The sequence below is a fragment of the Cricetulus griseus genome (assembly GCF_003668045.3).
Source record: "Cricetulus griseus strain 17A/GY chromosome 1 unlocalized genomic scaffold, alternate assembly CriGri-PICRH-1.0 chr1_1, whole genome shotgun sequence".
Classification (NCBI taxonomy): domain Eukaryota; kingdom Metazoa; phylum Chordata; class Mammalia; order Rodentia; family Cricetidae; genus Cricetulus; species Cricetulus griseus.
Genome location: NW_023276807.1, coordinates 153,408,042 through 153,422,022, shown reverse-complemented (window position 1 = coordinate 153,422,022; position 13,981 = coordinate 153,408,042). Strand labels below are relative to the sequence as shown.

Sequence of the window (13,981 nt, the reverse complement as noted above, 5' to 3'; positions counted from 1 at the left end):
CTGAAACTAAGTGCTTTTGCTTAGAGAAAGAAGCAGTGTCACATTTCCTGGGTATAATGATGCCATGCTACTAAGAGAAGTTCTATAATGCCTAAGACAGCTAAGTGCTAGGCCACCAAGTGCTGAGACTCAGACTTGCTCTGATATTAATAGTATTTCTAAGTCACGGAGAGAGTTGATACATTTTATTTCAATAAGAATGGAAGCCAAGACGGGACCTACACTATTTCTAGCCACTTGTATTTATTAATACATGCTTAGTGCTCTTAATACCTTCACCGTGGAAGGGTAGTAAGTGTTTTAGCAACAAGGTACGCTATGGGGACAAAGCTGGAAAGCTTGTGCATACACAAAGTAGCGGCTATCGCAAGGTCATCAGGGCTCTTGGAAACGCCATGCGTTATGCACCTGGGACTGGTGCACTTTGTTTCCCGGCACCAGTGGCTGCTGAGTGTCTGGGGACATGGTGATATCCACGGTTGCTTCTCCATCACCCAGGGGTGTGGTGGCATCAGCACCATAGGTTTCATAAACGTCTGCTAATTCGGGAGTCATCAGTGGGTCAGCAGCTGCAGGGGTGACCCCCAGGAGTCCCTGCTTTTGCCCTGAAGGTCCCCTTGCTAGGCTGGGAATGTGGTCATTGGGGAAAGCAAGGAGTCCTGCATGGGCACCGGGTGCCATTTGTGAAAGGAGAGCTGGGTTTTCCCGGTTGGCTGGGTTGGCCTCTTGCAGCGGAGAGCCTTCTGGACCTTCTCCCTTCTCAGGGCCTTTGGTAACAGATACCGGAGAATCTACTTCCACAGTGAAGTCTCCTCCCTTGGGTGAATTGGGATTCAGTCCCCTAAGGGTTTGCCTAAAGCCTCCAAATCCTGGGAACAGAGTTCCATAGGCCATGGGATTTCCTCTTCCTCCCTGGAAAATAAATATCCTTCAATGATACAATTATTGTGCGTTATTAATTCCATGTAATTATACCTGGTATGTTCCCTGAGAAGTCACAAGCACTAACCGAACAACAGGGAGTTGGCTGACTGCTTTGTGAAAGCACACTTCTTACAGAAACGAGCTTTGAAATATAGTGGAGAGGATTCTATACTTATCTGGGTTGGGGAAAGCCACTTCCAGGAAGGCAGGTAGAGACTATGCCATCTTAACGTTAAGAAACCAGTAGGCAAAAGTCTGTCTTTTCTGCCTCCTGGATTTGCTCATCCATTGCCTTGCTGTGAGGGTTTGTGCCTAGTCTTCCTGTAACTTGTTATGACTGTTCTGTGGACATCCCTTGGAGGCTGTTTTTTTTTTTTTTTTTTTTTTTTTTTTATGGAAATGGAGGAGCAGTGGGTCTGGGGGAGTGGCAAGGTGGGAGGGTGAGGACTGGGAGGAGTAGAAATTGTGGGTGGGATGTAATGTATGAGAGAATAGTAATAATAATAAAAAAAACAGTAAGCAGTTGAAAAGGGCTCTAACATCATAAAACAAAATGTGAGACCTGTAACTGCCTGGGTTGAGGAGGGATGTTCTGGAGGATCTTGCCTTTGGCAGTTTTCAATATCCTTCTAATACAGCTCTATGTGTGAGTTTTTTTTTTTTATTAAATATATATATCTCATCCTGGCCACAGTTTCTCCTCCTTCCTCTCCTCCCAGTCCCTCCTTCTCCTCCTCCTGTCTCCACCCCTCTTCCCCAACCCTCTCCTCCTCCATTTTTGTTTAGGAAAGGGAAAGTCTCCCATGATTATCAACTAAACTTGGCCTATCAAGTTTCAATAAGATTAAGCATTCCCCCCACCCCCCATGTATTAAGGCAAGATGACACAGCATGAGGAGTAGGGTTCTATGTGTGAGTTTAACTCTTCCCCTTCAGGAGCCCTTCTCTCTCCCTCTCTCTCCCCTCCTCTTCCTCCTTTGCCCCTCCCCTTCTCTTCTCCCTCTCAGTCCCTTTCCTTTCCTCCCCTTCCCTCTCCCCTGCCTTCCCTAACCCTCATCTGTGTCTCCTCCCTCCCCTCTCTCCTTGTCCTTTGTCCTATCTTCCTCTCTCTCCCTCCTCCTCTCCTGTCCCCCTCCCTTTGTCTACTCTTTCTTTCCCCTCCCTGTCTTCCCCTCTCCTTCCATCTCTTCTTCCCCTCTTTCCTTCTCCTCCTGTTCTGCTCCTTCCTTCTCTTTTCCTTAGATTTTTAAAAACAAAGTATAAGAAAAAGATTCAGTTCTCTGTAGGAAACATTTTTTCTGTGGACATATAGAATTCTAGAACTTAACATGTTTCTTTTTGTGCCATGACTATGGGAACCAAAATCTAGGACTATTTATATATTTATATTTGAGTAGAGCTGGTGCGATTTCTTCACTGTTTTGACTCATCTTAAATTTCACCTTTAATTTTTCCATTATACATTGTGTTTTTCATAAACAATCACAAAATCTTTTGAGAATGAGACAAAATATAGTTAGATTCACTAGTAAAATAGTAACTAGCATTTATCTTAGATGTTTAATTTCAGCCAGTTGTGTTGGTAGTATGTAAATAAAATACTCTTTCCTTCCACTTTTCTTGGTTTTCATATCATCTCATCTAGAGCTAGCACTGTGAACCCCTGGGCTGGGCTATCTTGCTTTCCTTATAATAACCTGGTCATTGCCCTTATCCCATGAATTTGACGTTGTTTGCATGGTACCTGTCTTCCAACTCATTAGATCATTAAGCTCTATAGCATGTTCTATGTGTCTGGCACACAGAAGGCACTAATAAATTGTGAGATGGCAGTCTTCTTTTAGTGATAGCATGTGTGTAGACTTATTAATTTGGTAGGCTATGCCATTGACAATGACTTGTTAACTTGATATAGTTTTAGTTTCATTTTGCACCCTAACAGATGTAGCTAGTAGACATTTCTGAGAGAATAAGTCAAATTATGTGAGTGTATTGATTTATTTTTTTAAATTACTTATCTTTTTTTAAAGATTTATTTATTATGTATACAATATTCTGCCTGCATGTATGCCTACAGGCCAGAGAGAGCACCAGATCTCATTGCAGATAGTTGTGAGCCACCATGTGGTTGCTGGGAATTGAACTCAGGGCCTATGGGAGAGCAGCTCGTGCTCTTAACCTCTGAGCCATCTTTCCAGCCAGTGTATTGATTTCAAATCTGAAAAATTTAACATGCATTAGCAATAGCATAACAGCAGGCTCTCATTGACTTAAAATAATGTATTCTCATTGGCCTAGTAATTTATAATAATGAAAACTTAAATTCAACTTTTCCCTTTTTGTTCTTTTAAGGGCTGAATTTCTTTGGGTTATTTTTGAACCTATTTTCTGGGGAAACGAAATAGTTGTAAGATGTCTGTATGAACTACATATCTTTTAAAAATTTGAAGTATTTGCCTGACCTCCCTTTGAGAGGAGGTGACTCTTCTGGTCATATACAAGGAGTGGGACAAAACCGTAGACTCTAAAATGGACATCACTTAGGAACAAATGATTAGAAAATGTGGTGAAAAACAAATATTTTTGAGACAGGGTCTCATGGAGTCAAGGCTGGCCTTGAACTGTGGATCCTCCTGCCTCTGTGTCCACAGTGTTGGGATTTTATGCAGCATCACCATTTTTAGCTCTGAAATGTTTTAAATCTTTTGATACTGCTTCAGCATGAAGCTTTCAGTTTTGGAACAGAACAATCCAAATCTAATGATCCTATGGGTACTTTTATGTCACTGCCTTTTGTAGGTAGAAGTCTAGCTATTCTCCTTGACCATTGTTTTAAGAAGAGTTAGAAGATAGTACTCACAGGCATTTCTTCTGAACTCATGAAGCCAACTCTGGCAGGAGCATTCTGTTAAAAAAGAAACAGTGCACCACTATATGAACTAGCAGCCCCTATGACTTTCTTACCTACTCAAGACAAAGAAAAAAACCACTTAGTATTTCCCTTAAGACTTAGGAGTGCTGTGTCCAGAGGCAGAGTAGAGAGCTGAGTCATTACTGAGTAGATAGAGCCAATTTGAAAGATTTAAATTAAATTTTTCTTTAATGCAATTGTGTGTCTATTATGCAAATAAAGAAGTGTGCCATCTTACTATTTAAATGGTAAGTATAGGTATTTAGGGAATATTTATTTGGAATATCTCATGTTAGGTATGGATTCTATGATTGTTTTAAAGATTTATTTATTTATCATGTATACAGTGTTCAGCCTGCACCCCAGAAGAGGGCACCAGATCTCATTATCTGGTTGTGAGCCCCCATGTGGTTGCTGGGAATTGAACTCAGGACCTCTGGAAGAGCAGCCAGTGCTCTTAACCTCTGCGCCATCTCTCCAGCCCCGGATTCTATGATTTTTAGCCCCAAAGATGATATCTAATTGATGCTTTTTACAGAATATGGACTTACCAATTGGTTTGCTCCATAAGACATGTAAAACATTCCTGGGTAAAACTAAGCAGAACAAAATAGTTATGAAAAAGTGAATCTTCCCAAGAGAAATCTTTTAAGTTAGTTTCAAACACAGAAGTAGAAAGAGAAAACAGACTTACAGATGGTGCTTTATTGTGTGCCATTGGTCCCCGAGACACGGAGTGAGCTATCTGGAACACCTGTAGCAGGCAGAAAGCAGAGGAGTCAGTCAACACAGGCACATATCCACTGCAGTACTTTTAAGAGCACCAGGAACATATTTTTCGATTGATTAGTGTGAAATATTAGTACTTAATAGCTAAGAAAAAGAAACTCAGAAATACTCCACATCTATAGGTAAATAAGAAAACAAAACAATTCATTCAGACTTTTTAAAATATAGTGATACTTTTTCTCCAAGAAAGTTTCTGTACTTACTGCTGGAAACTGTGGATCAGCAAAATCCATTAGTGGGACCTGTATCATAAAGAAATATTGAAACTATTAGTCAAAAGAGACAAACATAGTACTCATTTGTTTATAATTACAATAAAGCAGTTGAAAATGTTTCTATGTTTTATTCTCTTTAAGTCTTGGGATAATCTATGTCTTTACAGTTGTATTTTACTTACATGACTCAAGTGAGCCTGTAGGGAGATGAGACATGTTGATCACAGATTTGCTATGCATTACAGAGTAAATGGTAATGAGTTTTGGAACTGGCACATGTTTGAGTGGTTTGAAGTCTGGAACTGCCACTTAGTTTTAGTGCAATCTTTGGGCAATTTTGTAGCCTCTCAATGCTTGTTTTCTTAGCTTTGTTTGTTTATTTATTTGTTTTTGAGATAAGGTTTCTTTGTGTAGTCCTGGCTACCCAGGAACTTGCACTGTAAACCAGGTTAGTCTTGAACTCAGAGATCTTTTTGCCTATGCCATTGGAGTGCTGGGATTAAAGGAATACTCCAAGACCAGCATCTTCTTAGGTTTAAAAAAGGTTCATAATCTTATCTTTATAGGATTGTAGTCAGGATGATAGAAGGGAATATTAAATGTCTGCTGCATAGTATTGATAGTTGCCTGGCACCTCTCTTTTTCTGTCCATTGCTCTTTTCTTTACATCATTATAAGCTAATTTTGCATATCTGTATTTTATCTGCAAAGAGATAAGAAACCAATATTGTACTTGTTATGCAGAGGAAGCAATCACTGTGCTAAGTATCACCAACACTGAAAAACCCAAGCTAGTGAGCCTGGGTTTCTCTGAATTGTCTTATTCCCAAGGGAAAGTTCCATAAAGATAAGTTTAGAGATGTAGATCTTTTGGAAACTGTGCCAACTCTGATGGCAAAAATAGAAATGGATATTTATGTCTCATGAAAGAATATTAGTAAAGTATTTGTATTTTAGTATAGTAGGCTCTAGAGATAGGATTATTTAAATTGTTCCTCCAGTAAGTTTTCCTTTCGTTGTGTTAGTGGGTAATGCTGATCTGATGTCAAAGTCAAAGAATTACCTCAGGTGTTGGGGGATTCTCTGATGGCAACACCTGCGGCTGCTCATCTGCTGCTGTCAGTTCTCCTTCCTGCAAGGGCAGCTGTCCAGGGTGCATTGGAGGCTGAGGCCCTGGCTTCTGGGGTGTGACCTGGACACCAGTTGCATCAGTGGGCTGGAGGAAGGGTTTCAGTCCTGGCTGGTGAGGCTGCAGGGATGGCTGTGATGGGAGAGGTGGGGGATGCACAGGCAAAGAATATTCATACTGTAGAGAAATTTGAAAAGAGTGTCAGGAAGAGGTGGTTCATTGAACCATGTTGCCTAGAATTTCTACAGCAAAGTGCCAGGATGCTTGCTGTTTGGAAGGGAGTAAGTAGTCTTGAAGCAGAGTATACACAGAAGGTGGAGGCAGTGTGCTCAAGAAGGTTTTAAATGTACTTACCCCTCTACCTTTGTTGGGACCATTGTTTCTTGGGGTGCGTAAATCTATGTGTCTGAACTTTCTGGTAGAATGACTCATTCTGTCCTCTCGGTAACCACCACTACCTGTATGTTTTGTTTTTTTTTTCACCATTTTCTTACTAGATTATAAGAATTTGTCACAAACTTCTCCCTAAGTCAACTGACAGAGAACAATATCTTATTAATCTTCTGCCACCCCGAGCAGCCCCCCATATTTAATTTATTGATATTGGTATTAATAAGTGCTCAGTGTATAATGATTGCTTTATATATTTTGTGATTTAATAAAAAGGTAGTTAAAATACTTAAATAAATGTTTTTATCATAAATTTTCTTTGTAAACAATCAAGTGAAGAAACGACCAGTAATAACATAATTTGTATGGTCAGTGTGGCCTTGTAGATAATTCTGTTATGGAAGTCCAGGTAGAACTAAAAGTAACCATTGAACTACCATGTTATTTTTTGCATGTTTTTAGAAAATACTTGTGACTGGCTACATATCATTTGTATGCTAATTTCATACTCCTGGAACTGGTATGGATGTCTCATACTAACTTGGCTCTACTTTTTGTTTTCAACCATTGCCCATGTGTCAGCTCCTATAACATTCACTACTTCTACCTCCCAATTAATACCTTGAAATATTTCCCATCAAACTTAAAGTTCATGAGCCTTTGAGCCATTCTAAAATGTCTTTATTTTTACCCCCCAAAGCACAGTTTGGACAATATGCTTATTAAGAACCCAATAAATAACAGTTGACAGATTGATATATTTATTGGTTTCTCTTATGGTGTTGTCAGTTATGAAGCTTATTGTCATTTGAAATTAGTCTTTAGGTAATTATTTAGGAAATTTTTATTAAAATGAAAATTATCCAGTTTATAGTCTGTTTTCATTTCTGAGGTTATCATTACTACTGATATGTTTGCTGTATATCTGTTATTTCAGAGGCTATTGAAATAAAAGTGCAAATTTGTTTTAAAATTGAAAATTTCCCTGAGTAACAGTAGTTATAGGAGTTGATTTATTTGGTACTAGAGGAATTTTTTGTTAATTACTGATTTGTATTTGCTACTATTAGGTATCAATTTCAAGAAGAAAAGTAGAAACAGATCTTAAAGCATGGAGTTTGAACACATGGATACAATTAGCTTACCTGTTGGGTTTCATGTTCCCTTGGTCTTATCCATGGGAAAGAGTTATGCGGTGGAAGGAGACCATGCAGCCATAAAGTATTAAGTGCCTTCCCAAAGCCGAGTCTAGAGTACTGACAGGGAGGAAAGCATACATATACGTCAGTATTAGGAGATAGGAACAGAAGAAAAGTGATGCTGCTTAATATAAAATAGATAAGTCAATTTTCCCAAGTTACAATATACCATAATCTTGGTTGAGATTTAACCATTGCGGATTTGTGTTTGGGGCTATTAAACAAAATTATTAGTTAATAAAGGGCTTTGTCTTACTTAAGGAAATTCAGTGCATGTATTTGATGGTGTTTTGAGACAGGGTTATACTAAACCATGTCCTTAGATTGGTTTGAACTTGCAATTTTTCTGCTTCAGGCTTCTTGGTGCCAGGTATATTGTTTTTACTTTCCTCTGCCACCACATATTGTTATTGCTGTAATTTGTTTTTTGAGACTGACTATGTAGTCTAGGGTGGCTCTGAACTCACAGCATTCTTCCTGCTGCAGTCTTCTAACCACTGGGGTTATAGGAGTGAGGCCCATGCTTGGCTATCACATTTTATTTTGTTTTAGTCTTTTTAATCATTCATTTCTTCTCTTAATGTTTAGCTATTGTCAATTAATAAACAAGTGTTATCAGTTACTGTGCTGTTACTGTCATAGTCACCAACCATGAATGCTCATAATACATATTTGAAAATAAAGTTTTATGAAGATCCCATTCATCTCCAATAGTTACCTGAGAAAGTGCGTTGAGTCCCTGCAAGCTTCCCAACTGTCTCATTGTCTATAAAAAAAGTGGGTTAGTGTTCTAACATATGTTAGATGTCCATTTGACACAATTGATTTCTCATGACATTTAACATCATCAATACAAATCTTGGGGTAGGTCAACTTGAATAAAGCTAAAGTAGACACAAATAACACTGAAAGAAAGAAGTATAGAACAGGGGCTGGAGACATGGCTCAGTGGTTAAGAGCACTGCCTGCTCTTCCAAAGGTCCTGAGTTCAATTCCCAGCAACGACATGGTGGCTCATGACCATCTGTATTGAGATTTTGTGCCCTCTTCTGGCCTGCAGGCATACATGCAAGCTGAACACTCTACACTTAATAAATAAATCTTAAAAAAAAAAGAAGTGAAGAATGTAGCTTTACTGTTGACATGCTCAGCCTGTGGAAACAGTGAGCTTACTTTTGCCAATTATTAAATGGGAAAATACTAGTTAATTGAGTGTCACATTGAGACAGGAAAATAACTCATTCAACACAAGAACATGTATGAGAGTATTGCTTTATCAACGCTCTCATTTTACCTCATTTGAATTATTTTAACTTATATATTTTACAAAATCAGCCTGAAAAGGAATTTGGAAAAATAGACAATACAAATAAACTCTCACTTCTTTTAATCCAGCCGAAAAATCAATATAATAGATATTAAACACTGTAAGAAGTGGTATCTAGGTAGATTGCCAAGAATGCCATTGTTTCTATAGAAAGTAAATTTCATTATTTTCTCTGAGACTGGGTCTTCCTGTAGAGCCCAGGTTTGTCTCCAACTCATGATCCTCCTTCTTACTTTAGTCTCCCTGGATGTTAGGATTACAGGCAAACTCTACCATACCTGGCCTAGATTCACCTTTTAAATGGGAAAAGAATAATGTTTCTTGTATTGAATTTGAGCTGAAAAATTAGAGAAAAACTCAATGAAATTGAGTATCCATGTGAAATAATGTCCACATATGTACTAATTGCTCTCAGATGACACAATTAAATCTGTGAAAATTGTGATATTATAGTCTCATAGGTACTTTCTGTTAGCTTCTTCATTATAAAATCTTTATTTTACTGTAGTTTACTGAACAGAATATATATTAATGTTAATGCTACCGATAGGACCTTTTAACAGCTGGAGAGCTTTATCATCTAAGATATAAGCAGCAGAGCTAAGTGTAAGCTGTTTTCAACTACAGAATAATATGTTTCAACAGGTACAATAGTTAATGTACATATAGTTAGTATTAACCATCAGTTTTGCTTTGATTTACATACAAATGACCTAAAGCTTAAGATACCTCAGAATTTAAAACTGAAGTAGAATTTATAAGAGAAAATTGTAATAAATACCATTAACACTTTTATAATTGCTCAGAATGACAAAGATTTCTGGACTAGGAAGAGTAAGAAACAACACATCATTTCTAACTACAATCAGGGACATGCTAGAATAGAAATCACTCTGAGAATACATACCTCAAGGCTCAAACTAGCCATGCCAGGAGGTGCCATGCCTTGAGCCCCAGGTTGTTGAGGAAATGCCTAAATAGAAATATGAATGATATTGAGTTCTTTGTTGAGAAACTTCTCTAAATGTATGTTTGGAGTAGGAGGTCACTGCTGAATGGAATGTCTCATGGAGAGGCTACCATATTGGTTTATTACTCAGATGACTTGGTTTTTCAGACAGAATGAAGAATTCAAGTAACTTGGAGGAATTGTTATACTTAGTAATTTTGCTCCCACATATTTTTGCAATTTTTTTATTTGAATTAGAAACAAGATTGTATTACATGTCAATCCCAGTTCCCTCTTCTTCCCCTCCTCCCCTACCATCTCCACTCCCCCCCCCCAACTAAAACCCTACCTATCACATATCCTTTCTGCTCCCCCTGGATGGTGAGGCCTTCCATAGGGTGTCATCAGAGTCTATCATATCCTTTGGGATAGGGCCTAGGCCCACCCCCGTATGTCTTGGTTCAGGGAGTATTCCTCTATGTGGAAAGGGCTCCCAAAGTCCACACCTATGCTAGGGATAAGTACTGAACTACTACAGGAGGTCCTGTAGATTTCCAAGGTTTCCTCACTGAAACCCATCCTACATAATTTTTTTATGTTTATCTTAATACTATATTGCTTTAAAAGGAAACTGATTTACAATGAGAAATAAAATAAGGGAGCAAAACACAAGTGTACTTTATAGTCTTAAATGTGACCACATATAAAAGCAAAGGAGACATATATGAGCTGAATTTTCTTGTGCTTTTTATAAATGTCCATGCTTTTGGTTTATGGGATATGGTATGAGGTTATGCACTGAGAAAAGTCATGTACAGACCTATCTTACCTCCCATTCAAAAGGCTTTTGTGCCTTTATTTAGAGATTATTCTGGATATAAGCTCATGGATCTGCATTTAAATATTTAGATAATGGGCTGGGCATACGGCTCAGCAGTTAAGGGCATCTGTTGTTCTTCCAGAAGACCTGGGTTTGGTTTCCAGCATCCATGTCAGGTAGCTCACAACCGTCTGTAATGCTAGCTCCAAGAGATTTGAGGCCTCTTACCTCCTCAGGCATCTGCACTCATGTGCACATACCTCCCCCTGACTTACATAAATAAAAGTTAAATTATATCTTAGTTTTTTAGATCATACAATGGATACTTTTCTGCAAACAAAAAGTATTCTAGTACTAAGTACTATGCATAAGTAAAGCATAAGTATATTTACAAGTAGCTTTTGAAAAATATAAAATACTTCTCTTTCTAAGCAGTTTTAATTTTTTATATGTTAATAAGCACAAATACTAGTGTCCAAGGTTGGCTAGAGACTGGAAGAGTAGAATTAGAAAAATTAGATTTTTAAATTTAAAGTTTTTTTTTTTTTCCCGAGACAGGGTTTCTCTGTGTAGCTTTGGAGCCTATCCTGGCACTCGCTCTGGAGACCAGGCTGGCCTTGAACTCACAGAGATCAGCCTGTCTCTGCCTCCTGAGTGCTGGGATTAAAGGCATGTGCCACCAACGCCCGGCAAATTTAAAGTTTTTAAAATTTATTTATTTTAGACAAGGTTTTAGTATTAGGTCAGGCTGCTCTTGAACTTGTTATGTAGCCAAGGTAGGCTTCTAATTCACAATATTCCCAACTTCCCATGTGCTGGGTCAGTTCTGTACTATCTTACCTACCAGAAAATTTGACTTTGAGAACCTTTGATGTCATGGATATTCTTATTTACCTAGTGTTGAAATTGTAAGTCTTTCCTTTTTCATTTATACTGCGAGTACCTCTTTGTCTGTCTGTCCTTCCACCCCACAAGTATGGAGCATTGTGATCCTTATCCTTCAGGAATAAGAGGCTAAGGAATTTTACCCTGAACATTTTTAACCTCAACTTTTTCATACAAGTATGACCCTACTTTCAGAGTCACGATGCAACGTTTTCCAAATAATTCTTTTTGGCTATCTGAAGGAAAGCCACTAAAAGTATGTAGTAAACACTCTTGGTAGAGAAATAGATGAGCTATGTAGACAAGGAGAGTGATTGTGTGTGCCTGTTTGCATGTGTGTACACTGGTTTGAGTACAAGGAGCATGTTCAGAATCAGGGGGTATTGTGAGAGCAGAACCACTTTCACCCTTATTGGTAAGTGTCCTAATTCTACATTATGGAGCGCTCTAACTGCAGGACTAAGTTTGCTTATACCTGTTCCAAGCCCTGCATTAAAGAGGAACATTATTTACATGGATATAAATAGACATTTATAGAGATACATGTAATAGACATTTATTAGAGATAAATTTCCCGTGGGGTAATTAAAAGCAGAAATATCTGATCTGATGGACAGACACTTGGCAATCAAGTGATTTCCCCATTCCTCAATGTGACTCTTAGTCAGGTGTGCATCACTGTACATTCAAAGAGTGCTACTGTTTCAGATTGATGATGGATGGCTGAAGTGGACCCTAGTCTCAGTTATCATGCAAAGTTAGGTAGCCCTGTTCAACGTTTCTTTCATTTAAAAATTCCTGTTGGGTGATAGAACAGCTAAATGTGCCAGCTAATTAATAGCTTTAACTGGAACTCCATCCTTCAGTTTTATAACCATGTAATGTTACTAATATAAAGAGACATACATTTTCCCCCTAAGAGATGTTTTCTCTTTTCATTTCAATTTCATAATGATAGAAAGGAATTAGTAATAAAATAGCATAATGAGAACTATGACACTTTAGTCTGTTAACTTTTAAAAAAGTGAAATGACACATAGAAGTTGTCTTTGAAAATTCTAAAATATTGTTTGGATTAGAAAAAAGTACATTTGTCTTATTATTTTTAGATGGTAAGGCTGATGTCTGGCCACTGGAACTTTTGATTCACTGGGAGCTACAACTATTTTAAATCAAGTGATTCGGATTTGGTGCCTGGACTCTCAGACAGTGTCCCCAGGGTTGCTTCACTCTGACTCAGGAGCCTGATAGATTTCCTGGAATGGACTTACCGGCACTGCCAGGCTCATTTTCAATAGAGACAGGAACAGGATCAGGCCCTTCATTTTGAAAAGTGGAATCTAGAACACAGTTGGGTTGGAAAATTGCATCAGGCAGAATTGCATTCACAGTGGTCAAAGAACATTTCTATGAGTGTCTCTTCTTCCAATCAGGTAAAAAGCAAGCAAGCAAACAATCAACAGTAGCAACTACAAAGCTAACAAAAGCAAAGTGCTGCTACACAAGCAGCTCCTGGGATGAAATGACGAGCAGTTAAAATATGTATCTGAGCACTTATTTTTATGAAGCCACAATCTAAATGAACGTTTAAGAGCAACCTCCAGGAATATTATTTAAATGCCATGCTTCCTTTCATAAAATGGGCCTAGCAACCACCATTCACAGAATTTTTTTCTTTGTTTAAACTCAGATAAATTTGAAATGCATTTGAAATGGAATCTGTAATTGGGTCATAATACAAAACCATCTCAAAACTTATAGCTTTCAAGTTAGTTGAATACATTTATCCCACTTGATATTAGTGATTTTCCTTCCTAAAATGAGGAAGGAAGTGAAGGCAAAATGATTTTCCTTTAAGATGTGTTTTTTAAGTTTAAAAGGTCCTTTACTTTGTCATGAATGCACATCTGATTAGCACATGTGCTCATCCACCACCATTTTATACATCACTAACAGTCACAAAACAAACATTTTTAGAAAGTTATACAAATAAGTTTATTTTCTTAGCTGAATGGAATTACTATATTTTCTGGAACATTCTAATGTTTGAAATAAGCTGTTATTCATCATCTTGTAATAAATGAAGATAGATTTTCTTTGTAAAGGTTATCTGGAGATAGGAAAAGAGAGTTTACAGTACACAAAAGGAAATGATAAAATCACAGTTTACCTTAGATGCTGACATTCACTGTGCTCTCAGGACTGATGATGCCAATCAAATAGTTCTAAGAAAAGTAGATTAATTTTTTTTCTGGACTGTGCCTGGGGCTCTCTCTGTGTCTCTCATTCTGGAAAGATCAGAAACCTTTATTTAAAGCACCAATCCACCAATCAAAGTGAAGCAAATGTAGGAAAAAAATTGTACTCCTGCAATTAGCCCACACCCTTTTATTGCATGTGAGGACATTGGGCCTGTAGGGTCTCATTATTTTAAATTGTAACT

The 13,981-nt window shown here is 37.9% G+C and overlaps 1 protein-coding gene across 2 annotated transcripts; it reads right to left on the bottom strand.

Moving 5' to 3' along the window:
- Positions 1–207: 207 nt before the first annotated feature.
- Ambn (ameloblastin) lies at positions 208–13,723 on the bottom strand. 2 transcript variants are annotated; one of them, XM_027389266.2, is made up of 11 exons: positions 13,709–13,723; positions 12,810–12,878; positions 9,792–9,857; positions 8,276–8,323; positions 7,504–7,614; positions 5,903–6,145; positions 4,828–4,866; positions 4,530–4,589; positions 4,387–4,431; positions 3,785–3,829; positions 208–912 (listed from the first exon to the last, which is right to left on the bottom strand). In XM_027389266.2, the coding sequence occupies exons 1-11, from the start codon at positions 13,721–13,723 to the stop codon at positions 376–378; spliced, it is 1,278 nt and encodes a 425-aa protein (XP_027245067.1). In that variant the 3' UTR covers positions 208–375. The 2 variants fall into 2 exon arrangements, with proteins under 2 accessions (XP_027245067.1, XP_027245068.1); XM_027389267.2 differs by having other exon boundaries at positions 5,903–6,100.
- Positions 13,724–13,981: the final 258 nt, after the last annotated feature.

What these genes read in the sequence shown, in the direction of transcription:
- Ambn (XM_027389266.2), bottom strand. An exon ending in GACTCAACGCACTTTCTCAG is followed by an intron (nt 7,615 to 8,275) that starts GTAACTATTGGA and finishes CCTCCCTGTCAG; the next exon opens with TACTCTAGACTCGGCTTTGG. An exon ending in CACACAATAAAGCACCATCT is followed by an intron (nt 4,432 to 4,529) that starts GTAAGTCTGTTT and finishes TGTTCTGCTTAG; the next exon opens with TTTTACCCAGGAATGTTTTA.